The following is a 26,544-nucleotide window of genomic DNA, read 5'->3' on the forward strand; positions in this document are numbered from 1 at the left end:
ACTCTTAATTCTTATTCTCATGTATATATCTCATGTATAGCTCATGCACATATCTTTCTACGTAGCACTTTTAATTCTTATCCCTACTTTTATTTTTTCATGTCTATTTAAGTGCTATTTATGACACTATGTTTGCACTGAAGCACCGCAGCAATTTCCTAATGTTGTAAACCTGCTCAACATTTGGCAATAAACCCCTTTCTGATTCTGATTCTGATTCTGAATAGAATAGGATCGAGTGCATGTACATGTATATATTACCCTGAGTACTCCCATAGTACACCTGCAAGCCACAGCTTCCAGCGCTAGGATTGGTCAAAGTGTAGTTATACTTCCTGACACACTGATTCAATGCTAGCTTTCCAAATGGCAGTAAGGTGGACCCTCACATAATGGGAGCAATTTAAGCCAAGCTGTCAGCGGTCTTCATTGCAGCACCATATCTCAGTTTGCACTGCTTCATCCTGTTACATTTTTGTACAGTCAGACCACCAGTGCAATTTACTGCCTCATTCATCCATCATTCCTGAGAGAGCAGGCTGTCTGACACGTGCCACTGCTGAAACGCTGCCAACATCCAGGCAGAGGAAGGGCTTCACTAACAAAACCTATTGATCCAGAGGTACTTGTCTTCTCTGATGTGCTTACTTTACTTACAAAGATGCCAGTCTGTTACAGAGTCAAGGGGAACTGAAGGTGAAGGCTATTCAGTGATAGGCGATGCTTATCTGATAGTCTGGATGGAAAAAAAGAGGCAAAAAGAACACTCAGGTGGAGCACATGCACTTTCCAGCCTTTGTTGTTGTGTAACAGCAACCTGAGGAGTGTGTCACTTTAAATACATGTGGAAAAAAAAGCAAAGCCTTCCCATCGAGCACCTTTGAGTTTTTATAATTTTCTTTTCTTTCTTTTGAACAACACTTACCATCGTTTTTTATTTTATTTTAAGATTTGTCTGTGGACATGTGGATTATCACCATCACAATCTTGTTTTTCTGAAGTTTTCTGAAACACACAAGTGAAGTAGGAGAATTTCACTCACCAACACATGAGCACAGACTTCTTGGATGAGCTGTCAGGACAATGAACTGCATATCATGCCAAATTATTTGTGAGATAACAACAGTGCAAATTCTCCAAAAAGCACAATGCTGCAAAGCTTATCTCTTAAAATGGGAGTCCATGGATACCGACTCACTGTTGGTTAAGAACTCAAGCGGTCATTTGGGGGAGCTGCACTTCTTCTTTTTTCTTTCTAAGTTTTCATGCTCACATTAAGATGACTCAACTCCCATATGGATACCAGCAAATCTGCCAGAGACTAGGATGCTAAGAGAACAAACACTGACAAATATTTCACAAAGTTCTTTTATTTACAGTGCTTTCAGTTAAAGTTTAAGAGTGCAAACATGAATATATCATTCACTCTGACAATTGAGAAAAGTGCATTATTTGAAAAAGAATCATTTTAGATCATAATGTTGTGTGCGTGGTGATGGAAAGAGCAAATTTATTTTGGTTTGTTAAATGCAAATGTTCTTTCCACATGGCACCTGACCCAGACAGTTGTCTGACAGAAAATACAAACAACGTGACTAAAAAGCTGAAGTGAAACCACTCCGACCAGTAACTCGCTGATAAGAGACAAAATCAGATCAGCAGTTGCAAATAAGCACAGGCATTTAAATATCTCTTTTCCAGTCTTGTTGTCCACTCACGGAAGTAGTAAGTCACTGCTAAGGATTTTTATGATTTTAATGAAAATCAGAAGGTGCGATCAAAACAATGTAACCATTTGCACTGAGTAGTCACTGAGCTTTATTAAAGTAAAGAGCAAACATTTCATCAGTTTTCTGAAATATAAGTTATAGGATAATAAAAAAAAGCTCCCGATCATTTCCTCTAAAACTGCAAAACTGCACTGAACTCTGCAAAAGATGTGCTCTCTGAATGCCTTTTTTGTTATTTTTAGCCATGCTCCACCAATCCACAAAGTTCAGTGAAATTCTGCTGGTATTTTTTTGCATAACCTTACTGACAAAAAGTTTTATATGCCTCAATCCCTATGGTTAAATAGGTAACAGAATTCCTCTCTTCTTTTCCTGCAAAAAGAGGACAATCTGACTGGCACATGCCTGTCCTGTGCTAGTAATGAAGCAGTAAAGCAGTGGGTCGGCAAGACAGTTAAGGCTTGATAGGGCAACGCTGATCTTGTAGGGATAGAGGATCCATGCAATGTTCCTGCAGTCATTAACCAGTATGCGAAGAAGCATCATGACATGAATAGGTCCGAAGCAGAACAAAAGGCCAAGAAGAACCAATGTTAATAGCTTTAAAATCTGCTTTTGTTCCTGCTTGTCAGTGGCCTGATTGGATTTTACAGCTGTGCAAATCCTCCAGGTGGAAAAGAACACTAGGAGAACTGGAATAATAAACCCCAGAAAGAAGCGCATTACATTAGCCCGGAGGAGAGTCGCTGACAGTGGACTAAAAATGTCAAAGCACACTGAAAAGTTTTTCTTTTCATGGTATGAGTCCTCCCAGGAGATGGTGCTGGTGTTGAAACAGACCACCAACAACCAAATGGTAACAGTGACTGCTGCTGCAGTGCTAACTTTCCTCCACCATCTGCACTTTAATGGGTGAACCACTGCTAAGTAGCGGTCAACTGCAATGCAGCAGAGGAGAGCTTCGCTGGTGTAGAAGTTGGTGAAGAGAATGTATATGGACATCACACAAACATAACGCCCATGGATCCAAACTCCTCGCCACAGGAAGTCCAACCAGAGAATAAAACAAACAGTGAAGGTTAGGTCACTCAGCGCCAGACTGAACAGATACACACCGAGCTCGTTCCTCCTTCTAATGTGCTGCCAGGATACGTAGAGGAAGAAGGTGTTGGAAGGGATGGCGATGGCAACGACAGCCATGTAGAACAACAGAAATGAACTTCTCCCGGCTGCATCGTCGACCAGGTTACATTCTGAATGATTACTGGTCAAGGTTGAGTTTTCCATTGTAGAGGTTGTGTTCATATGCTTACACCTTGTAGAAAAATAAGGAAGCAATACATGAATGGATGTAAATACACAATACCTGTAAGAGTCTCTACCAAGTTCACAGACCTGCCACATGACTACATCTCAACTCATGAAAGGACTTTTTAAAGTTGGCAAGTCTGACACCACTGGGAACTACAAATTATCAATGGAATGTGAAAATGGAGAACTCTACCTATGCACTATTTTTTTAAAAAGAGGAAAATTTACTACTTAGAAAGAATAGTTGAAAGATGCTGTTTAGTGTAAGCCCTTTTGTTTTGGTAGTTTAAGATTAAAAGGCAGAGTGTTTCAATTGTGCGGATTGATTTGACATTCAGCATGAGTGTGAGTCAACCTTATGCAAGTGCAATTAAATTGTTACAATAGCCTCGCTTTTGCAGCATTGGGTTGTTTACCCAGTGTTTTGAGTTCATGGAGTTTTTAGTTATATTTGAATATTTTCTGTTCGCTCTTAGTTTGCTTTATTTGCCCCGACCCCACTTTTTCCTTAGTAACCATTTATTTTTGTTTATATTGTTCTATATATATTTCCCCATTTAGTCTTGTTCTCAGTTCCTGGTTGCTTTAGAGTTTTTTTTTTTCCTATGTCAATTCCCCTGTAACAAACTCATTCGTGTCTGTTTCCCTGTTATCACGTTTCACCATATACCTTACTGTAAAACAATTTCCTGTCATTTTTACAAGATTTGTTTAGGCTTTGGTTGTGTGCTATTTCAATGAACAAGCTTGCTACACTGGCACTGTGTTTCACTTTTCCTCACAGTTACATTTCCTGATATTGTCTACCACGAAAAACATGTGAAAAGTTGCAAATACAACTTTTCCTAAGTACTCTAAATTCTCAGTTATATTGCAACATGATAGAAAATCCTAAGGTCACATTTTTATTGCAATGGAATTATTTGATAGGGGCTTGTTAAATTTTTTTTTATAGTATTCCTTTAAACCATAAAGTCATATTAACAAAGTACTTACTCTGTATCAAGTTGTATTTCCACTCAAATTTCTATAAATTCTTAGAATAAAACCAATAAAACAGATGAAAGGCTGACGTATTCTGTTTCTTCGTCTTCACCGCTTAATCAATCTGCTAGAAAGAAGAGGAAGGGTCAGCAGCTGCTGCATTTTATCCTTAACAACTGTATCATTTACTGGGTGACAGGATATGACAAAACAAACTACAGGACCAGGTAATTTTAATTTAAGCCCATATGAAAGTGTGTGTCTCTGTTTGGCGTGTCAACAGACATGAACTCAGGTAATAATCGTCCAATAATCGTCCCATAAAGTGACAGATGTCTTTTCAGCTCGTTGTTTGAACAGCGCAGATATGTCTTTATGGTTTTGTTTCAATGACTGCACGCTCTAAAAGAACAGATGCTTTTTTTTATTAGTATCTCATGGAAGCATGAATAAATGTGTTATAAATACAAGTGGTTAGTAGGAAAATTCCACAGTGTGCTTCTCTTTGTGCAAAAATACACTCAAATATTCAAGTGCAGTGATACACAATAATACTGAACACTGGATCAAAATGAAACTATTAACACCACAGCCAAATATTTCAAATTACACAAATCACAGTTAAAATTAAACATCACATTAAAGACAAATATACAGAAGAAATAAAAAAAATAATTAATATGCCTAAACTTAGATCACATGTAGGTTACATATAGGTTGCACAGCCCCAAATAATAGTTAGATTTTCATTATATTTACATTTTATGTTGAAAGAAGGGGAAAGAAATCATTCAAACAGAGCTATCACTGTGCTTTCCACGCATAAAAAGCCACCTCACATTTTGTGCAGTTTTCTTAATCTCTGTCTTTGCGCTCTCATTGATTAGACAGTATATTATAGGATCCAGTGTACTGTTTAGCGTTGTGGTGGCAACTGTCACCATGAATGCACTTTTGAGCCTAGTTGCCCAGACGCAGGACCCAGGCTCCAGTATAGCCCTGAGCAGCATGACCAACTGGTAGGGCATAAAAGACACTATGTAGGTTAGAAGGAGTAGCAATAACAGCCATCCCACTTTCCTGCGGTCTTCCACTTGGATGGAGGTGTTACATTTGATAGAGCGCATGATGTTATGATAGCAAAAAGTCATGATGAAGGTAGGAACCAAGAAACTCAAGGCGAACCTTGTAAGGGCAACAGCGGCATCTTCTTGTGTCATGGGTATCTGCTGATCACACAAGTATCTTGAAGCTTGCAGCGCCCCCATGTGGTGAAGTAAGACAATGTGGATGGCAATCTCCAAAGCCCAGACAGCTATACTCACAAGCACTGCTGTCCTCACCTCCCTGATCCAGTTAAAGTGGAGTGGGTAGACCACTGCCAGATAGCGATCAGCACAGATGCAGCAAAGGAGACCAGAACCAACAAAAAAGCTGTTGTACATGATTACAGCCATGAGGTTGCAAAGTTCGTCACCTATGTGTTGCCCCATGGCCTGTACTATCCAAATAGGCAGAGTGACTGTGTATAGTAGGTCAGAAATGCACAGGCTGACAAGATAGACTGCCATGCTGTTCCCCTTCTTCATCAGCATCCAGGCCACATACAGAGACAGGCAGTTGGCTGGAAAGCCCACACTAAAAAAAAGAGAGTACGCCGTTGGATACATGTACCTCTGCACCGAGGAGTTAGCCGTGCATGAGTTTGTGTTGTTGGTGATTGTCGAGTCCATCCTGACACAGCGGTGACTGAAGCCCGAATGGGAAGCTCATTCGATTCGAGATCTGAAAATGCAAATAATGGGGAAGTGTTGTTGTGCTCAAAATAAAAACAGTGTTTGATGATTTACGGAAGCTGTCCTGTTTTTATAGTACTAAGCAAAATGTGCTCATCAAGTTTCTTAATTCCGTGTCTGAGTACAGGTGAATGTAAAATCCCACAAATGCAACAGAATTAGAAAACACTTCACAAGTATATGTTTGTGTTTTTTAAACCGTGGGACTGTTCTAAATGTGCCAAAATGTATCATTTACTTTATTAGAGTGTCCCCATTCTATACACTCTGTATAACTTTCCAGGAACAGCATATATTTGCATGTCATGGCGTTCTGCCAGTGTAGCTCAGAGGACTAAAGTGGGATATGGCCACTGTAAACACTGCAACAGTTACATCCTTTTTGCACACGCTCTTTTCTACTCTGTAATATTCCTGTTAACGTTCTTGATATTTATTTATAATCAACTCTGTCAATCCTTGATATTTATTATTGAGTGATCTGTGTATATTGGGCTATTGCTTAAATGTCTTAAATGTGTAACATATGCTATTGTTAAATAGTGTAGTCTGTTTCTGTTACTGTTATTTATACTGCAGCAACTGTAACCCACATAATTTCCTTAGGGATTAATAAAGTATGCTGATTCTGGTTGATTAATTCAACTTCTGAAAGTGAAAAAGAAAATAGGAATACTGCGTTTATTTAAGTCTAAAATCTAATTTTAATGTAGTGAAGTAGATTTTGAGTACGATTTTACGTGATGTCCGCGAATGCAGCACTGACATCCACACCTTCCCAGCTGATAATTAGCGGCCTTATAAGAAACAGCTGCGCTTCACTATGCACGGAGGCATTTGGTAGTCTGTTCTATCCAAGGTGGCTAAGCGCGTTAAGTGGTTAAGCGTTGCAGAGCGGTTTGATTTCTTCAGGAAAGCCGCTCATTCTAGTACTGCCCTTAGAGAGTGTTAAGTGGGACTCAGTCGTCAAGGGTGGAACTTGACGACTGTTTCCCTCTTTTGTTACAGAATTGTGCCATACTGCTGCTGTCTTGTTCAGTCTTGTTCGCTTTTATTCTGTCTTGTTGTGGCCTGTTGTCATCTTATGGACTGGCCTTGACTGACTCCTGGCTTTATAGTCTTTTACTCGGAATTGTTTGATATATTTTAATCTTGCGTTTATAAATAACTGTATCTTAGGGTGTGTTTGTTTTATTTCTCTTTTATTAATTTGTTTAACGTTTTATGCTTTGTTTTGTTGCTTTAGTGGAGGTGCGGCCGCTTGTTGAGGGGCTAGGCACGTGAGATGGAATCCCCTCCCCGATGTGTGAGAGTGTACACACCGGGCATAGGTAGACTGCATCATTTAGATTTCAGTGTGAGTGACAGTGAGGTTTGCAGTGGAACTATACGGGTCAGTAATTGGTGGCACCCTTGGGAACTCCTCTAGGTTGCCTCCTCAAGTCGTCGTTCTCCACTATTTGTTTAGTTATTTTATTGAGCTGTTATTGTTCTAGGGTAGCATCGTGACAGCGAGCCTGGTCATTTTAATCACTGTTTGTTAATAAAGTCTTCTAATTGACAGTCTTGCGGTCTCAGCCCTGTTACCTTAAGAACTTTTCTGATTTTACAGTTCTGTTTTTTAGTATTTTCCGTAATAAATTTTGATTTGTAAAATTGATCAGCCTCACCTCTGCTATTAATAACGAGCCTGTGGGCTTTGGTAGCTAGTGTAACATTTACATTGGCTATAGAAATCTTTCCTGGGGTGTAACTCCCTCCCCAGGTGGCGTTGTCAACATCCTGTGGTCTCCTTAACTGGTTATCCTCCTTCGTGCCACCACATTAACAAAGGTACTCGGCTTGAATCAGTAAAGTAACGAAAAAAAAAAGCTTTATTTTCTGTTGCCTATATTGTAGAGGGTGACTTTGCTTCTAAACGGGAAAATGAGTAGGGAAGAGGTTTGTGGGATTCGGTAGGCAGGGGAGCCCTAAAATCTGCTTTAACTGCTCAATTTGGGGGGGGGAAGTCACAACTCACAATAATTTCTATTGTGGGCTCCAGTAGATTTTCTTGGTGTACAGGCTCTGATAACCTGATCTGCTGCTGTTTTTGGATGTACACAACTGAATTCAACAAGATGTCTGCAGATGTTTCATGCGTTGTCCTGTATTTCCATTCTCTACGCTGACAGTACACTACGTGCTGTCTTTTTTTTTTTTTTTTTTTTTTCTCTCCTAGGTGGCATGAAGGTGGAATCATTGATTGAATCTAAGCATCATCAGCTTAACTTCAAATTCATCTCTGCTACACTTAATGCAACTTAACTCTGACCATGAAACCACAGCCACACAGCAGTCACACACCGCACTTTACTTTGAATTCACCACAGTTCCCTCTGAACTGGCCCCTGCAGGGCCAGCTGGATACTGAAGTTCTGCAACCACAACTTGTGGACACCTGCAGTTGTCATGGTGCTGTGCCATCTCTTTGTGTGCCACATACCCTGTTGATTAATAGGTGAACAGGACTGCCTTTCATGTGTTACTGTTTAGGCTTTAATCTGTTTCCTGTTTGAAGTCCCACAGTGACCTAAAAATAACTGCCTTCAAATCTGTTAAACCAAAAGTAATGAGCCTGTTGTGAACATGTAAAAAGTGAAAGAACAGAAATTTGTTTAAAAATGTAAGGAGTAAAAAGCGGTCAGAAAAATAAATACTCAAGTGAAGTACAGCCTCCTGAAAAATTTAAGTGCAGTAACAAAATATTTTGTTCTTCGTTACTTCCCACCTCGGGATATTGCAATGTGCACTCTTGAGACAAAGCAGGCATAGACAGCCCACTAACCACATATCTTGCATAGAGAGCTGGTTCCTGCTTACCAAATAAAGGCTTGTTGGAGTTGCTGCTGTCCAGTGTATAAAACTCATGCCATCTCTGATTTGTGGCCAGATCTGCTCTAAATGTCCCATGTAGTGGAACACAGACATTTAACTGTGGCAAAATTTAGGAAGTGCATTTTATTTAAAATGTTTTGGTGGTTTCTAATAATAGAATTTGACATTGCACAGATATAAAGTAACTGCAGACCGCTTATAAATCTGCAAAATGTTAATTTTTCCTACTCAAGCTTTGTTTACTTCCATACTTTTTGTCCACATCCTCACTTGTAGTCACTGGCCCACCAGGGGGGGCTCATGCCACAGATTGAGAACAGCTACTTTTAACAGCTCACTGAACCTGAAGTATACAGGGAGTGCAGAATTATTAGGCAAATGAGTATTTTGTCCACATCATCCTCTTCATGCATGTTGTCTTACTCCAAGCTGTATAGGCTCGAAAGCCTACTACCAATTAAGCATATTAGGTGATGTGCATCTCTGTAATGAGAAGGGGTGTGGTCTAATGACATCAACACCCTATATCAGGTGTGCATAATTATTAGGCAACGTCCTTTCCTTTGGCAAAATGGGTCAAAAGAAGGACTTGACAGGCTCAGAAAAGTCAAAAATAGTGAGATATCTTGCAGAGGGATGCAGCAGTCTCAAAATTGCAAAGCTTCTGAAGCGTGATCATCGAACAATCAAGCGTTTCATTCAAAATAGTCAACAGGGTCGCAAGAAGCGTGTGGAAAAACCAAGGCGCAAAATAACTGCCCATGAACTGAGAAAAGTCAAGCGTGCAGCTGCCAAGATGCCACTTGCCACCAGTTTGGCCATATTTCAGAGCTGCAACATCACTGGAGTGCCCAAAAGCACAAGGTGTGCAATACTCAGAGACATGGCCAAGGTAAGAAAGGCTGAAAGACGACCACCACTGAACAAGACACACAAGCTGAAACGTCAAGACTGGTTTTTCTAAGGTTTTATGGACTGATGACATGAGAGTGAGTCTTGATGGGCCAGATGGATGGGCCCGTGGCTGGATTGGTAAAGGGCAGAGAGCTCCAGTCCGACTCAGACGCCAGCAAGGTGGAGGTGGAGTACTGGTTTGGGCTGGTATCATCAAAGATGAGCTTGTGGGGCCTTTTCGGGTTGAGGATGGAGTCAAGCTCAACTCCCAGTCCTACTGCCAGTTTCTGGAAGACACCTTCTTCAAGCAGTGGTACAGGAAGAAGTCTGCATCCTTCAAGAAAAACATGATTTTCATGCAGGACAATGCTCCATCACACGCGTCCAAGTACTCCACAGCGTGGCTGGCAAGAAAGGGTATAAAAGAAGAAAAACTAATGACATGGCCTCCTTGTTCACCTGAGCTCAACCCCATTGAGAACCTGTGGTCTATCATCAAATGTGAGATTTACAAGGAGGGAAAACAGTACACCTCTCTGAACAGTGTCTGGGAGGCTGTGGTTGCTGCTGCACGCAATGTTGATGGTGAACAGATCAAAACACTGACAGAATCCATGGATGGTAGGCTTTTGAGTGTCCTTGCAAAGAAAGGTGGCTATATTGGTCGCTGATTTGTTTTTGTTTTGTTTTTGAATGTCAGAAATGTATATTTGTGAATGTGGAGATGCTATATTGGTTTCACTGGTGAAAATAAATAATTGAAATGGGTATATGTTTGTTTTTTGCTAAGTTGCCTAATAATTATGCACAGTAATAGTCACCTGCACACACAGATATCCCCCTAAAACAGCTAAAACTAAAAACAACTTCCAAAAACATTCAGCTTTGATATTAATGAGTTTTTTGGGTTCATTGAGAACATGGTTGTTGTTCAATAATAACATTATTCCTCAAAAATACAACTTGCCTAATAATTCTGCACTCCCTGTAGAAGATACAGACTTGTTTTTAAAAAGTGTAAGACTCGTGATGGACAGCTTAAAGAAGCATTAAAAATAACAAAGAACCACACCACAGGGGACAACAAAAGTCTGGAACGTTTTATTAATTTATTGTCTACAAGTGATTAATATTGAGTGTTACATTAAGTGCTGTGAAAAAGAGGTATGCATTTCAGTGTCCAGCAGTGATCTGTGATTTTAAACCATAAATAAACTACTTAAAGCATTGTTAATTGTATTTAAACTGTAAATTTAAGCTCCTAGGACCTGGCGTCAACATATGTGGACATCACATTTTAGGGTTGTCCAGACCACAATACCACATTTTTTTTTTTCCTCTACAAGGCCCCGATATCCACTTGTGAGGACATACTGCTACTGTTCTATCAAAATTTAAAGCGAATGTCCTCATATGTGGATCTCATTTTTCTTAGAAATGAAAATCAGGTAAAAAAAAAAAAAAAAAAAAAAAAAAAAAAAAAAATCACATAATTCTTTGTTTTTTTTTTTTTTTACAATCATCAGGTCCCAATCAGCCCAAAGAGAAATTAAAAATGCATGCCATGAAAGAGTTCAGGTCTTAGGAGGTTAAAACCCTTACATATATACACGCAGAGTTTCTTTTTGATGCAATGGGAATAGAAGCACAATACTTTAATATAATGCAAAGAAAAAAAATCCCTCTTTGAACTTTAAGTTCATCACTGAAACAATCCAAGTTGGTAGCAGTAAATCTGCATCATGCCACAGCACAGAGCACTCCAACTACATAACCATGCACACGAGTGAAGTGGAAAATCTAACCATGCAAATATTATGTTAATAGTATAAACACTGTTAAACTGCTGCAGTCTCTTTTGCATATTTGTTTCATTATCTCAGCTTGTGTTTATCACATGTGCAATATAAAATAAAGGTGGGAATGCTATTCAATTATGAAGCAGGGTTATTATGGCATTAAATCTGAAATTGTGTCTAATAGATATCAATTAGAGGATGAGCAGTAGAATGACACATTTGAAATTTGAGCCTCATATCCTGTCATGCTACGAATGTCAACAGGATGTCAAGAGAAAGCTATACTGGATCACTGGTTTTGAAGAACAACCACACCCTTACTTGCCATTGAATTTTAACTTCATTGAAATTTAGCACAAACAAAAGCTCAAATATGGCCTTAAATGTAATTATTTGCAATTATAGTTTTATAATTATATTTTTCAAAATGTGACATCTAAACAGATACGGGTTCATGGACGGTTGGTAAAACAAAACTTGTTTGAGGTATGAGGTAATGTCTCCTGTTATTCACTCCTCTGTCAGAGTCTGACGAAACATGGAACAAAGCCCAAGACAATAAAAAGGTGACTTTTCTTCTAACAGTGTATTTTCATTCTTTAACTTCAGGAGTGTTGCATGAATCACATTTCAGGCGACTTGCTTGTTATCTTTAGACGGTCAAAGAACGCTCAGACTTCACTACACCAAGCAGAGTCAGACTGAGAGCCTTTCAGTATCACCTCTAGGAAATAAACATGTTATGGCTAAATATCCCTTTCTGAAGAAAAAGTAATGCATGCACAATGTTAAACAAAAAACAACAAACATTCAGATTACAAAAACAACATTTTTCTCCTTGCCTGAGTAAATAATTGTCCATTTAACTGGGTAAACCATCACAGCACACATCCAAAAGATCGCAGTCCCGCATATCACGTTGAGCTATGATCACAATTTAAAACTTGTCAGGCGTGGGGACAGTCGGCTGAAAGATGCTGTTCGAGTCTTGTTCCACAATATGAAGAGTTCCTTTGCTCGTTTCTGGAAAGTTTTCCCTACTAAGACGTAGAGAATGGGGTTAAGGACACTGTTGAAGAAGGCAAAGTACGTAGAGATCTGTTGGACGATGGTCAGTGTGATGTGGCATTTCAGAATGCCAGTGTTTTGGAGCATATCTAGTATCTTTGTCACGTGGAATGGCACCCAGCAGATCAGGAATGCCAGGAGAACTGCCAGGATGAGAGTGGTGGCCTTCTGATCCGTTTTCTGAATGTTTAAAACCTCCATTAGCCTCTTTCTCAGAGTTTGAATAATTTTGACAGTGCAGAACAAAATAATGATAACAGGGACGATGAAGCTGAATGTTATGGTTGTCACCTCAGATGCCAGATATTGCTCTGGAAAAGTTAGGTTAAGTGAACAGTGAGTAAGATTTAACAGAGTTGAATTTTAACTTCCTGTAGATGAATATGGGGAGAGCAAAGACCAAGCCAAGACCCCACACAAACAGACATCCCAGTTTGGCATAAAACGGCCGGCGTATCCTCTCATGGGAAAGTGGGTGCACCAGTGCCACATAACGATCTATGCTAACCATAACAAGGAAGTAAATGCTACAGAACGCATTCATGTAGATAACAGCTGATGTCACTTTGCACAGGCTTTCACTGAAAGGCCAGTCAAATCCCTTTCTTGTATATTCAGCCCAGAAGGGCAAACAGCACACCAGAGCAAGGTCAGCTCCAGCCAGGTTGCTGAGGTATATCTCAGCCACAGTGCAGGCCTTCTTGTGGAGGCAGAAAACCATCAGCACAAACACATTAAAGATGATTCCAAGCACACTGATGACCAGGATGTAGGGTGGAACCAGAGTGAAGACCAAGCTGTTGTCTTCAGGAATACAATGGTCTTCTCCTGTGTTACTTTGGTCTCCAGACATCTTGACAGAGTAAGAGTTGGAACGGATGCTGCAGAGAGAGGACAGCAACACAGGTAAAACATTATGAAATGCTATGTTATATGGAACACAGCGATATACTTCATTGTCATCAAAACTCATAATGCAAAAGCTGTTGCTGTATTTCCAGTTCGTTCCTAATAAATAAACACTGTGGCAAGTTCAGGCACAGAACCTGTTTTGGTGACTCCTGAAAGAAAATCATTTTTTAAATTTATTTATTTAATGAACTTTTCTCACCATCTCTAAACCCTTACTAAAATTCAAAAACAATGACAAGAGTTAATTTTCTTAGTTTTGTTATTAGGATTAAAGCCTCTCTTTAAAAAAAAAAAAAAAAAAAAAAATCAAAACAAAAACAACCCTTGCGATTAGGGTTGGTTCAGGTGACGGCAAACCATTCATACTTTTTTGCCATCACTTATTCAATTCAGGGAGTGTGGGAGGAACCCAGAGTACCCAGTGAGAGGATAGAAACACTATGCAAAAGGTCCCTGACTGGATTTGAACCCAATAGCTTTGTACTTTGAAGCAGCAGAGCTTACCACTGCACCACTGTACTGCCAAGCATAACACTGAAGTTGCTCTAGGCTCATCCAATTAGACAACTTACTATGATGCACAACGTATTTTCCTTCTATTTCTCATAAACTTTAATCTACTTTCTACCATAGTTTGTGTTTTCCTTTGCTTACCCATGAACCACTTGTTTCTCTTCTTTTTCCACTCATCTCCCAACTATTCACAGTAAAGATGGCTAGCCCTTCCTGAATCGGGGTTTGCCAAAGGCCTCTTCCTGTCTCAAAGAAGTGTTTCCCCCCAGGGACTTGTATGCGTGTCAGGTTTTTCTCCATCATAGTCTTCAGCTTTCACTATAAAGACCTTAAGGGAACAGTTTGTGCAAACTGGTGCTAAATAAATAAAAATCAACTGATTTTTCCCCCTTGCCTAGACATTTAAAATAGTAAACAAACAAACAAAAACAAAAAAAAAACCCTCCTCAAAAAAAACAACACCTCAATCTTTCATAGAAAATCAATTTTCTTTGTTTTTGTTGCTTTTAAAACTTTTTTTGTATTAAAAGTACTTAATTCTAACACCCCCCTGTCCCCCACGCCTATGTAGTATTTTGTATTTGTTTTTGCACATAAACGATAACAACCCAAAGGTATTCACATTTTGAACTTACTGCAGTTCAGCAAAACAGAAACCACATTGAATGCAGAACTTTTCCATATCTGTCACTTAACGCTGCATAATATGAAAAGCAATTGCACAAAAGGATGATTAACGGTTATCAGCACCAATCCAACAACATTTTGCCTGCATGTCGCCTCCACTGTATAACTGCGGGGCATCCACAGTTTCTGTATGTTTTCTCAGCAGCTTTAAAACAATTTTAACTGAAATGCATGAACGCTTAAAAACAAAACAAAGTGGCAAAAAACAAAAACTCGTTATCATGTGTGTGTGTTTGTATTAGTCTAAATGTTTAATCGTACTTACTCGTTTTGGTTAAAGGTTCTCAAAACGCTAAACGTGTTGAGACAAATCCAGTTAAGAATCTGCAGTTACACCTGACAGAGTTCATAACCTGCACAGCCAGAATATTAACTCAAAACTTTGTTGTTATTTGTCACAAGTAATGATATAAAGCAGAAAACACTTTTCATTATAAATCATTATGCACACTGTTAAGTAGTAGTTATGATTTAATTAACCTTAAACTGCAGAAGAAAAAAGGTAAAGAAAAAAAAAAAAAAAAAACACAGACAGAAAAGTAAAAAACAAGTTTGTTCATACCTTGTACGCAAGAGTCTGTCCTCTAGGTAAAAAAGAAAGCGTCCCAAAAATCAACTATACACACCCAACACCTTGTGCTACTGACTGTGGCTGTCGCTGACTTCGAGGGGAAAGTAAACCGATGGCTCGCGCTGCTGCCACACACTTCGGTCAATCCCTCCCTTTTCTCTGTTTAAGTACCGTTGTGGTACGGAGGGCCTAACGTGCCGGAATGAAATAAATAAACATTTCATATCATTAATTCAACGGAAATTATATATATATATATATATATATATATATATATATATATATATATATATATATATATATATATATATATATATATATATATATATATATATATATATATAGTGTGTGTGTGTGTGTGTGTGTGTGTGTGTGTGTGTGTGTGTGTGTGTATGTATATACTCGTACCACAATCATTTCCATTGAAGAAACCGATAAATTGTCTTACCATGTGGGTTTTGGCGGGAGGTGGATTATCAAGACCAAAACAACAAGGTTCAATTGCAGCTTCTACTCAAGAAGACGGTAAGACTGGTGAACTTCATACCTCATTAATTCCACCAGCACTATTCTGCCCTACTGTGCTGCTACATTGTCATGTACATAAGGAAACATCTAAATGAAAATAAAGTAACCTTGAACCTTGAAGTGCTGATAAACTTTCCGATAATAACTTTACCCCCCCATAAATGTTATATTATAGCTACACCATGTGTATTCAAATTTTTTTCATTTGTTTATTAACAGTTATTTGGAGCTGAGGAATGACACTGTGCAACCAGAACCAGTTCAGGTTCTTTAAACCATCTCAGTTGCTATGGACTTAACAGAAGAATGATTGGACTTTCCTGTTACTTTTGAAACCCATCCAAAACTCATAAAGTAAATTTTACGACACTCCCAGCACTACAGCAAGATTGCCTTTTCTTCTCGTTATGCCCCTCGACTTTGAACCAATATGTAAGCGGAAACTTAACTCCCAATTTTAAGTAGCATTTATCCAATATCCAATACAGCTGCCAGTGGAGAAGTTTCCAGTAGCTTTAAACAGTTTTCAATGTGATGCTGACATATAAGCTGTATAGTTAAATGTTGATCTCGTTAAGTGTGACTGCATGGACGCTCTTTTCACTGATTCTTTTTTTCCACCACTGCTGCAGTACATGCCTCACAGCCACAGTAATCTGAGATGTGCTGTCCTCCACAGTACTAGCACTTGAACTTTGTTTTCCTTTACACACAGCAGCAATGTGCCATTAATATAATTTTGGCCCTTAAAACCTCTGGGGATGTATAATGTCTAAGTGCATAGCTCATATACCCTTTAAAAACATTGCTTTTGCCCCCCCCCCACACACACTTTAGCATTACAGCTAAACTGTCACATTAATCTCTATTTCCTCTTGTCTTTAAGTGCTGTGCCTTGGTTACCATAGAGACTGCTATATTTTCTTTTGTCTGCTCAGCTCTAATAGCTGTCGGCACACCAGAAATAAGTCCAAGGACAATCTTATTGTCCTCAGTCAATGTGCTTGTCAACTTTTGGCCTGTAATTTTGCCTGATCTGATGACTGACCTTGTCCCTACAGATAATTATGTCTTACTTCTAATTTTCCTGGTGTTTTTGATGTCTACTACTTTATATATCACTTTGCTCCTGACTCAGTTTAACGACCACTTTATGCTGCTCATTTGGCGTCCCTCATGTGACAATGGTTTGGTCATTATCACTTTCATCTGCATTCATTAACAGCTTTTTGCAGTTTTTCTGCTTAGTAAGCAGTGACTGAATGCACAAACAACAGATCCTGCTAACCACCTCAAATGAAACAAATTAAATGTGTTTTTACATAAACGAAATTAATTAATCAATCACACATTTAAAGACGTGTAATTAATGATGCATCATTTACTATTTTAAATAATTAATGGCACATGACATAATGATCTATTTATTCATTTAATAATATTCATTTAATTTTGGCACTTTTGAGCCTCAACAGTGTAGCAGTTTGCACTATTTATTTTTGTAGTATTTTCTCGGAAATCATTGACGTGTCCACAAGAGTTCCAAAGTTGTCTTTAAACATGCTGCTGCTGACAATTTACAAAGTATTTACGTTTTCAAAGACACTGTGGGATCAGAGATGGGGGTGTGTGTTGAACTCTCTCACACTCTGTCTGACTCTGTCTTTATTTATAGTGGTGCAGAACTCGGGCCTTATACATAAGATAACTCTGCACCATCCCTTGCTTCTTGTTTGAAATTTCTACATATTTAAACTTTCATTTCTTTACAAACTGTCATATTTGTAGAGAAACAAATCCTAATGCAGTAACTTAAATCTACCTTTATTTCAGGTGATGATATATATATTTTTTTGCTTAAAAAAAAGCCAACAAAGCGAAACCTGGTTGTCGGCATTTCATTAGCTTTCCTATAGTTTCAACATGAAAGAGAAAATACTTTTAAATATTGTAAGTACATTGACTATGATCAACTATGTAAATTTGATTAAGTCCAAAATTATTGGTATTTATGAAGCTATACAATTAACAGTACCTTTGTTATTTGGCCTGCATGAGATTAAATTAGGCTTATGATATGTAATATATTTACATTACACTGATTTTCTATTAGTGTTTCTTTGATGCTATTAAAAAAAAAGTTAGAGATGTCATATAAGACACTGATGGCCTTGCAGATATACTGAGTGGTTTAGTAACTCATGAAGCCTTTGATGGCGTGCACCCTGACAGTGTTTCATTAGAACCCGTGTAACAGGATCACTGAGGTATTTTTAAATGATATTTTATCAAATGCTTTCAATTCAATTCAATTCAATTCAATTCAAATTCTTTATTATACCATAAGGGGAAATTAGTTTAGCAGCATGCAACATCAACGTAAACAAAACAAGAATATAAAATAATAATGACAGTAATAGTAATAGAAAGTCACAGGACGGTTATTTGCCATTAAGAAGATGGGATGCAGTAGGGATAAAAGAAACCTGGAGTCTTTGGTCTTCCTCAAAGGTACTCTAAAGCAGTGGCCAGAAGGCAACAACTCAAACTCACTGTGAAGTGGATGGTTCAAACAATTAACAATAGAAAGAGCCTTCCTAAGCACATTTTTGTTGTAAATGGCCAAAAGTCCATCTTGCCAGCGCCCTGAAATTTTACGAGCAGTTCTTACCAGAAGTCCCAACCGATTCTTATTCTTCACTTTCAGGTTACAGCGATACAAAAAGACATCACAGATTCAATTAAACTTATAAAACAAAGAGAACATCTCAGATGAGACATTAAAGGATATAATTTTCCTCAAAAAGAACAGTCTTTGTTGAACTTTTTTAGTAGTGGCATCAGCATGAGATTCAAAACACAATTTATGGTCAAGTATCACACCTAAATATTTATAACTGTCCACAATCCCAATATCAGCAGCCTTAATGATAGTAGGTGAAGAGCTAAAAAAGGACTTCCTAAAATTAGTAATCATGTCTTTAGTGAAAGGAAGGACTCATCACACCAATCCACAAAATCATCTACAAACTTCCCATGGCCTGACTCGTCCCCCACAAGAAGACTGACGATCACTTTGTCATCAGCAAACTTCAGGATGTGTCTGTTCGAGAAATTACTGCAACACTCATTTGTGTTCAGAATGAACAGAAGGGGTGAGAGGCAGCAACCCTGGGGAGATCCAGTAGAGGAGGAGAGCACGTCAGAAAATACATGATTCACTCTCATTGTGACCAATTGGTCAGAAAGTCTGTCAGCCAGCCAATCAGACTAGCGCAAAGCCTAAAATGACTGTAAAGTCTGTGAGCAAGTAAGAAGGGTTCAATTGTGTTGAATGCCGATGAAAAGTCAGCAAATAATAATCTTGCATGGGTGTGAGGGGCCTTGAAATGATTATTCAAGAAATGCAGGAGTGTGAGAACAGCATCCTCCACATCTCTCCCTGCTCTATAGGCGAACTGGAAGGGGTCAAGATGGTGTTCAACATGCATTAAAATCTCCTTCTTAATCATCTTCTCAAGTCAGAGCCACAGGCCTAAAATCATTCAGTACCTTAGGTGAACTGCCCTTAGCAACTGGAACAATGACAGCATGTTTCCAAATCTTAGGTACTTTTTGCTCATACTTAATCCCCCATTCATCGTTTAAAATCATCACAGCACACGTCCTAACTTAAAATATCTCAATACTGCAATTCAGTGTGTGCGTGTGAGGACATAAAGTTGGATGTTTTATTTATTTCATTGGTGGATGAGTACCTCAGCTCTTTTCTGGAAGGGTTTTCCCACACTAACATAGAGAACGGAGTTAAGGACACAGTAGAAGAAGGATGAGTTAGAAGATGACCTGCACAATGTGACACTCGAGAATGTGAATGTCTTGGAGTAAATCTAGTATCCTGCTCATGTGAAATGGCAGTGGATTAGGAACACCAGGAGAAATGCCAGGTTGGTGGTGGACTTCTCAATTTTTAAACAGTTAAACTGGCCTGCTTTTTTAAGAGCTTGAATAATATGGTACATTTCTCTTTTATTTTTAATGTTCTCTCTAACTGAGAAATTGTAACTTCAATGAGCAATGATCAAGTCAAGACCCCAGTAGGCTACTCTTCCGCTCCTGGCGAAGTATGTGCAACAGTGCCACCTAAGGATCTATGCTAAGGAAAATGAGGACTTAGATGCTGCAGAACGCATTCATGCAGATAACAGCTGATGACTATATGCGTAGGATTTCACTGAAAGGCCAGTCATAGCCATTTCTTACACAGAATACCATTAGCAAAAATGCAAAAACCCCAACAAAAAACCCTTAAAGATGATTCCAAGCACACTGATGACCAGCATGTACACTGGAAACCGCCAACATCACCGTCAACAAGCTTGTGGGAGCCAAGTTAAGATAGTTCATATGTTTTAGTATTTATATTTCGCTGTTGTTAAGCTTGTTTGTGTAATTAATAATTTTGGAAGTAAATGCATGTTTATGGTGGAACTAAAATTATTTTATTGCTCTGTTGGTTTGGTTATGTAGTACCATGAATACATGTGCCTTAAAAGACTCGTGTTTATAGTAAAATCCGGGCATCACGGATGTATGCAGGTTAGCGCATGCGGTGCGGGAGGGGGGAGAGAGAAAAAGAGTTAACACGGCATAAGCTATACGCGGCAGCAGGGTAGAACAGAGCCACACGGTTTTCCTACCGTAGTAGGTTATTTTGTTGAGGATAAGTTAAACCTGACCACTCCTGTAAGATGCAAACTGTGGAATACATTTTTTGTTACATCTTTTCACATCGGAGTCCCGTGGAGTTCTTTTTCCTCTTCAAACTGATGTACGCGTGTGAAGCACGGGAAAACTGGTCTCACGGCTTACACAAAGCTAATTATATCAGGAGTGCAATGACTTCGTCATTTGTGTTGTTTTGGTTTCCAGATATTGTCACAGAGCCAAATTTGGACGGGATTCTAAACAAAAAACCAGAAAAGATATCATTTTAAGTGTCTCTTTTCTGGCATATTGTCGTTACTATGTTGTTACTCTGGAGATGCAGAGATGCATGTCTATTTAAGTAACACTGATATTCAGTACAAAATACTCAAAATGCTCATATTTCAATTAGTTCCCAAAGAGGCTGAATCAAAATAATAATTTTTAGAAAGCAGTGGCAAAATCCAAGCTCTGTGATTTGATAGTGTAGTTATGTAGTGATGCTTGTTTTTGCTGGGCTAACAAAACTTTCATTATCTAGTTTTAGTCAGTGGCACAAAAAGCTGTAGGCACAGGATCATAGGTCGGTGGATCATAGGTTACCTAGGTTCAGCTGTGTCCCTGCCCACAGCGTGATCACCACACTTGTAAACAGGAGCACAACTGCACATGAAAATGGCTGCAAATGATGAAAAGAATATCTGCTAAAACCAAGCAGATTTTAGTATGAATCATGAAAAAGTTATATATGAGATATGTAAACTCTAAAATACTTACTTTCAGATTATGGTCATTTTTTCCAGGAAATAATGTTGTTTGAGTATTTTACAGGATACATAATTTACAGAGATCTTATCTATCTTCCGTACCAAGAGCGCTTTACAATTCACAGTGTCATTTTCACACCAACAATCACCTGAAACGTCAAGTCATGAGTATACATATTCTAACCTTTGCAGCCACTTAAAAAATCCTGAAGACTTCATTATATGTGTGTGTAAGTTTGAATAAATACATTTGTATGAATATATTCATGCAAATGAAATTACTGTATGGGGCTGGGAAAAAGTGTTGCCCCAAATGCAGACTACTGGAGACTTGAAGAAACAAAAAAGTGAGCTTCACTACAGGAACTAAAATAAAGCCAGAAGGAGTGATATTTCTGACAGCACCCAGAAATGCAATAATAATCACAGGAACACTAACAAAAAGAAGACGACGCAAGCTAAGCCAAGAAAAACCACAAATCAAGACAGCTGCTTATTAATTCTCTGAGTTTGAAACCGTCTGCTAGACTGTTTCTCACAACTTGACTAGTGCAGAAGGAAATGATGATAGCAGGGATGATAAAACTAAAAATGATCAGCATCCTCTCCATCATTAGATATGGATCTTTTATGAGGTTAAATGTGCATTTAGCAGAGGTGGGACCAAGTCATTGTTTTGCAAGTCTCAAGTAAGTCTCAAGTCTTTATCCTCAAGTCTCAAGTCAAGTCTCAAGTAATGTCAGGCAAGTCAGAGTCGAGTCTCAAGTCACTGGTGTAAAAGTCCGAGTCAAGTCACAAGTCTGAAACTTTGAATTTCAAGTCCTTTCGAGTCTTTAAAAAAAACAAACGAAAAAATAATGTTGCAGTTATATGCTAAATGTAAATATTAGACCATGTAATTTTAAAATCTGTGTTTTTCTCAACACATACAAAATAGTGAACTTAGAAAATATACACAAATTGTGAAATTGCACCTCTTTAAAATGCAGCTCAATTAAACCTAGCTCCAAGAATAATTTTCACCGACAGTTCTGAGATAAGCTGCATGTTATTCTTGGATGCGGTTGTAGGACCAGCTTTAAAATCGCATGACAAAAATATCATACACATTAAAAAAAACTGTATCACCAACGTAGCCTGGACAACATTTGCTAGTTAGATGAAGTCAGCTATCTCATCGTAGCATATTTATATGCATATTTATAATTATACGCTTCTTGGAGTGAGTGCATACACTCATGAAGTTTAGTAACTTCCGGTCACTGCAACAAGCCCAGGTACAGTTTACCGACGGATGGGTGCAGGACCTTGAAATGCACCGTGTAGAACGAAAGACCATCGTACGTATCATAAGTTTACCAGTCTCACAAATCGTCGTCATAAATACACATTCGTTAACCGTTTATTAATAGGACCTTTGAGCTCAACGGTAATTAATTAGTAGTGGAAATAATTTCTGGTAGCATCACAGAAATGTAGCAGTGACAATAATATTGTATGCTGTAATCGTACTGGGCAATTAGTGATACAAAAAACCTGTTTTATCCTGTGAATAAAAGTATGTGTTTTTGTCAGTGTACCATAATAACAGAAGCGAAACGCAATATTGTGTCAGGACAATTTACTATTTATGCACAATAAATAAAGGAGCATAGCGCGACAATTTCTGTTCAGCGCCAGACTTGCTTGTAACCTATATCACCAATTATGTTAAGAAAAATGACGCATTAACTACAACAGCAGACTGACCTTTGTGTAAATGCTTGGAGCAGACTAACCTGTGAGCTGGAGGGTTCTGGGACGTTATATTTGGTCTTTGAATGGCTGCAATCCAGTCGCCTCTTTGTTACTTCGGAAACATGGCTCGAACAATTTCTCTTCAACGACATAATCCGATAACAACCGATCTCTTTACCCGTCGGCTTCCCGTGGCTGTCATGCGACCGGCTATTGCAGTTAATAATACAACAGCTTCTTGACATTTTTGTGTTTCTTTTTATCGCTGTGTGACTGATTTTAATTGAAAGCCTGCGTGCGCTAGTACCGCTTGCCACGAGTTCCCAGAATCCTTTGCGGTTCTACCCGTGAATGACGTCACATTTTCAATCTCCATATAATATGCATGTTAAATTTTATATTTGGGGTAAAATATCAAGTCTTTTCAAGTAAACCGGTTCAAGTCCAATTCAAGTCCCAAGTCATTGGTGTAAAAGTCCAAGTCAAGTCACAAGTCTTAGAACATTTTTTCAAGTCAAGTCTAAAGTCATAAAATTAATGACTCGAGTCTGACTCGAGTCCAAGTCATGTGACTCGAGTCCACACCTCTGGCATTTAGTAACATTTGACTGAGGGTGAATTTTGAACGTCCTGTAGATGACTGTGTGAAGAGCAAAGACCCCACCCAAACAGACATCCCAGTTTGGTGTAAATGCCCTACTCTTCCTCTCATAGGAAAGCACCAGTGCAACATAGGGCTGCTCAATTAATCGAATTTTAATCTCGATTACGATCTGGGCTTTCAACGACCATTAAAAATGACTGAGCCGATTATTAGCCCCTCCCTCGTGCTTTACTCTCGCGCTGCTCCATGTGGCAAATCGAGCGCACCGCTCTGCATTTCGAATACCTGTCACAACAATTAAGAAGAGAACCCGAGGGAAGCTCGGAAAGCTAAGTAGAAGTTATTTGGAGAGGAGAGTGACTGCCATTGGTTGAACAGAGGTAAAAAAAAACTTCAGTGGTGTGGAAACATTATGGGTTCGCGGAGTCATAGACATAGTGTGTAAACTTTGCTACAGTGTCTTAGCTGCACCACAGAGCAACACTGCAAAGTTCACTAAACATAGATGTTTACATTTTTCATTTATTTCTTATATTGCAAACATTTGCACTGCATCAGTATTTGCACACTATTTTATATTATTTTTTGACAATCTTTAAAGTCATTATTCAATACATTGTTATTGTTAAATAAATATCGTCAAATAATCGAGATCTCAATTTCAGTGAAAATAATCATGATTATCATTTTTGCCATAATCGAGCAGCCCTAGTGCAACACAATGATCTATGCTAACCTGAACAAGGAAGTATCTTCTGCAGAATGTATTCGTGTTGATAACAGCTGATGACACTTTGCATAGAATATCATTGAAAGACCATCTGTTATCAGCCCAGAAGCTCACACAGCACACCACACATATATACACTCGTAAACAGGAGCACCATTGCACATGAAAATAATTGCAAATGCAAAAAATGAATTTCTGATGCAAATCCCAGAAGATTAGTTCTGTAGCTGCAGAATTACCAGAAACTGCAAAACAACTGCAAAAAAACCAAAACAAAACAAAACAAAACAAAAAACCAAACCAAACCAAACCAGTGGTGCCTGTCAGTTGCTCAGATGGTAGCTGTCAGCTTTATGCAGGTTACACATAGATTTACACACTCTGCTCCCAGGTAAGTCACCTAGTATGATAGCCACAACCCTAATAATCCTATTTGGATGATATGAGTCAGTGGCAGAAACACAATCATATAATAATGAAAAACAAATCAACAACCCAAGCAGAAAACTTAGTTTATCAGTTCCCAGAGTCAGAACCAGACACGGAGAAGCTGCATTCAGCTTTTATGCTCCTTATAGCTGGAACAAACTCCCAGAAAGCCTCAGATCAGCTGAAACACTCAGTTTATTTAAATCCAGGTTGAAGACTCACCTATTCTCAGCTGCATTTGAATAAAGCACCAAATCCACACTTTAAGCTTAAATTTCAAAACTTACATTTAACTACTGATTTTATCTACTGTTCTGATTTTATCTGTTTTGATTTTATATACTGTTGTTTGTTTGTTTGTTTGTTAATTAGTTAGTTAGTTTATTTGCTTGTTTTATTCAATTTTAAATCATGCTTTTTATTTGTTCTTGTTTCTAATGTCTCTGTAAAGCACTTTGAATCACCTTGTTGTTGAATTGTGCTATACAAATAAACTTGCCTTGCCTTGCCTTGCCTTTAAAACCCTTCTAGCAAAATAAGTTTTTTAAGTTATGGAAGCTGCTATAGCGTCTTCTCTCTAAGATCACACCTTACGCTGCCAATGTAAGAATATATATATGAACACAAAGGCTCCTAATGCTTGAATGAATAATTGCCAGTTTAATTTTTCAAACTTTAAGGCTTTTTTCACTGCTTGAAGAATTCCTTTGTCCTGTTCTGGAAGCTTTTCCCAATAATGACGTGGAGAATGGGGATAAGGACACTGTTGAAGAAGAGTAAGTACATGGAGACCTCTTGGATGATTACAAGTATGATGTGACATTTCAGCAACACTAGTAACGATGCCACGTGGACTGGCACCCAGCAGATAAGGTATGACAGTACAACTGCCAGGATGAGAGTCGTGGTCTTCTGCTCTGTTCTCTCAGGTTTTAAAACCCCCATTAGCCTTTTTCTCAGAATTTGAATAATTCTGACAGCGCAGAACGAAATAATGACAACAGGGATGATAAAGTTGAATATTATGTCTCTCACCTCATACAGCAGATATTGATCTAGTGAAGTGGAGTCGAGTGTACATTCAGTTGTATTTGACTGAGGGTTGAATTCTAACTTAATGATGATGAATATGGGGAGAGCAAAGACCAAACCAAAACTCCACACAAACAGACATCCCAGTTTGGCATAAAATGGCCTGCTCATCAACTCGTGGAAAAGTGGGTGCACCAGTGCCACATAACAATCTAAGATAGCCAGAACAAGAAAGTAGATATTGCAACATGTACTCATTCTTATAACAGCTGGTATCAGCTTGCACAGGCTTTCACTAAAAGGCCAGTCATAGTTGGCTCTTGCATCATCAACCCAGAAGGGCAAACAGCACACCAGAAGAAGCTGAGTTCCAGTCAGCTTGCTCAAGTGGATCTCAGTCACAGTGCAGGCCTTCTTGTGGAGGCAGAAAACCATCAGCACAAAGGCATTAAAGATGAATCGAAGCACACTGATGACATAAACCGGAGCCATAGCGATGATTATGTTATTGTTGTCAACAAAGATGTAATCACAATGGTCTTCACTTGTGTTGCTTTGGTTTCCGGACATCTTCAGTGTCAGGAATTAAGTTGGCAGGGATGCTGGAGTGAAATAAAGGATACCAAAATAGGAAACATAAATATAATTTTAACTGGTATTGTTCTAACATAATTTGTTATGATGACAGAAAATATAGAGATGCAATTCTGAATAAGACTGTTATATAACTAACAGGCTTCAGACCCTGAGTGACCTGAATTGGAATAGGAGAAGAAAATGGATAGGTTGATAGTATTTGATTCAATTTTAAAGACCATCATCATATTAGAAAACATGCATAACCAATGCACAATTTAAATCATATTAA

General features: G+C 38.5%; 3 protein-coding genes and 1 pseudogene across 4 annotated transcripts; all 4 read right to left on the reverse strand.

The window, feature by feature from the left end:
* Window positions 1-2,069: 2,069 nt before the first annotated feature.
* On the reverse strand, window positions 2,070-3,035 carry gpr65 (G protein-coupled receptor 65). Its single transcript, XM_086273845.1, has one exon. The coding sequence runs from the start codon at window positions 3,033-3,035 to the stop codon at window positions 2,070-2,072; it is 966 nt and encodes a 321-aa protein (XP_086129971.1).
* Window positions 3,036-4,559: 1,524 nt separating this feature from the next.
* LOC147307117 (G protein-coupled receptor 4-like) lies at window positions 4,560-5,758 on the reverse strand. The gene has a single exon (XM_086275542.1). The coding sequence runs from the start codon at window positions 5,756-5,758 to the stop codon at window positions 4,817-4,819; it is 942 nt and encodes a 313-aa protein (XP_086131668.1). The 3' UTR covers window positions 4,560-4,816.
* Window positions 5,759-10,689: 4,931 nt separating this feature from the next.
* LOC147307118 (B2 bradykinin receptor pseudogene) lies at window positions 10,690-15,287 on the reverse strand (annotated as a pseudogene). The gene is made up of 3 exons (XR_015126437.1): window positions 15,134-15,287; window positions 14,837-14,924; window positions 10,690-13,340 (listed from the first exon to the last, which is right to left on the reverse strand). The product of XR_015126437.1 is annotated as a B2 bradykinin receptor pseudogene (transcript).
* Window positions 15,288-25,331: 10,044 nt separating this feature from the next.
* LOC147307119 (B2 bradykinin receptor-like) lies at window positions 25,332-26,270 on the reverse strand. Its single transcript, XM_086275695.1, has one exon. It carries the CDS (start codon window positions 26,244-26,246, stop codon window positions 25,332-25,334), a length of 915 nt encoding a protein of 304 aa, XP_086131821.1. The 5' UTR covers window positions 26,247-26,270.
* Window positions 26,271-26,544: the final 274 nt, after the last annotated feature.

Source organism: Aulonocara sp. 'chitande type north' Nkhata Bay, linkage group LG19 (assembly GCF_057382095.1).
Source record: "Aulonocara sp. 'chitande type north' Nkhata Bay isolate Kocher_YH1m ecotype deep benthic linkage group LG19, A_spYH_male_GT1.1, whole genome shotgun sequence".
Lineage (NCBI taxonomy): Eukaryota > Metazoa > Chordata > Actinopteri > Cichliformes > Cichlidae > Aulonocara > Aulonocara sp. 'chitande type north' Nkhata Bay.

Coding starts and splice junctions, on each gene's coding strand:
- gpr65 (XM_086273845.1), bottom strand. CDS start 3,035: ATGAACACAACCTCTACAATGGAAAACTCAACCTTGACCAGTAATCAT.
- LOC147307117 (XM_086275542.1), bottom strand. CDS start 5,758: ATGGACTCGACAATCACCAACAACACAAACTCATGCACGGCTAACTCC.
- LOC147307119 (XM_086275695.1), bottom strand. CDS start 26,246: ATGTCCGGAAACCAAAGCAACACAAGTGAAGACCATTGTGATTACATC.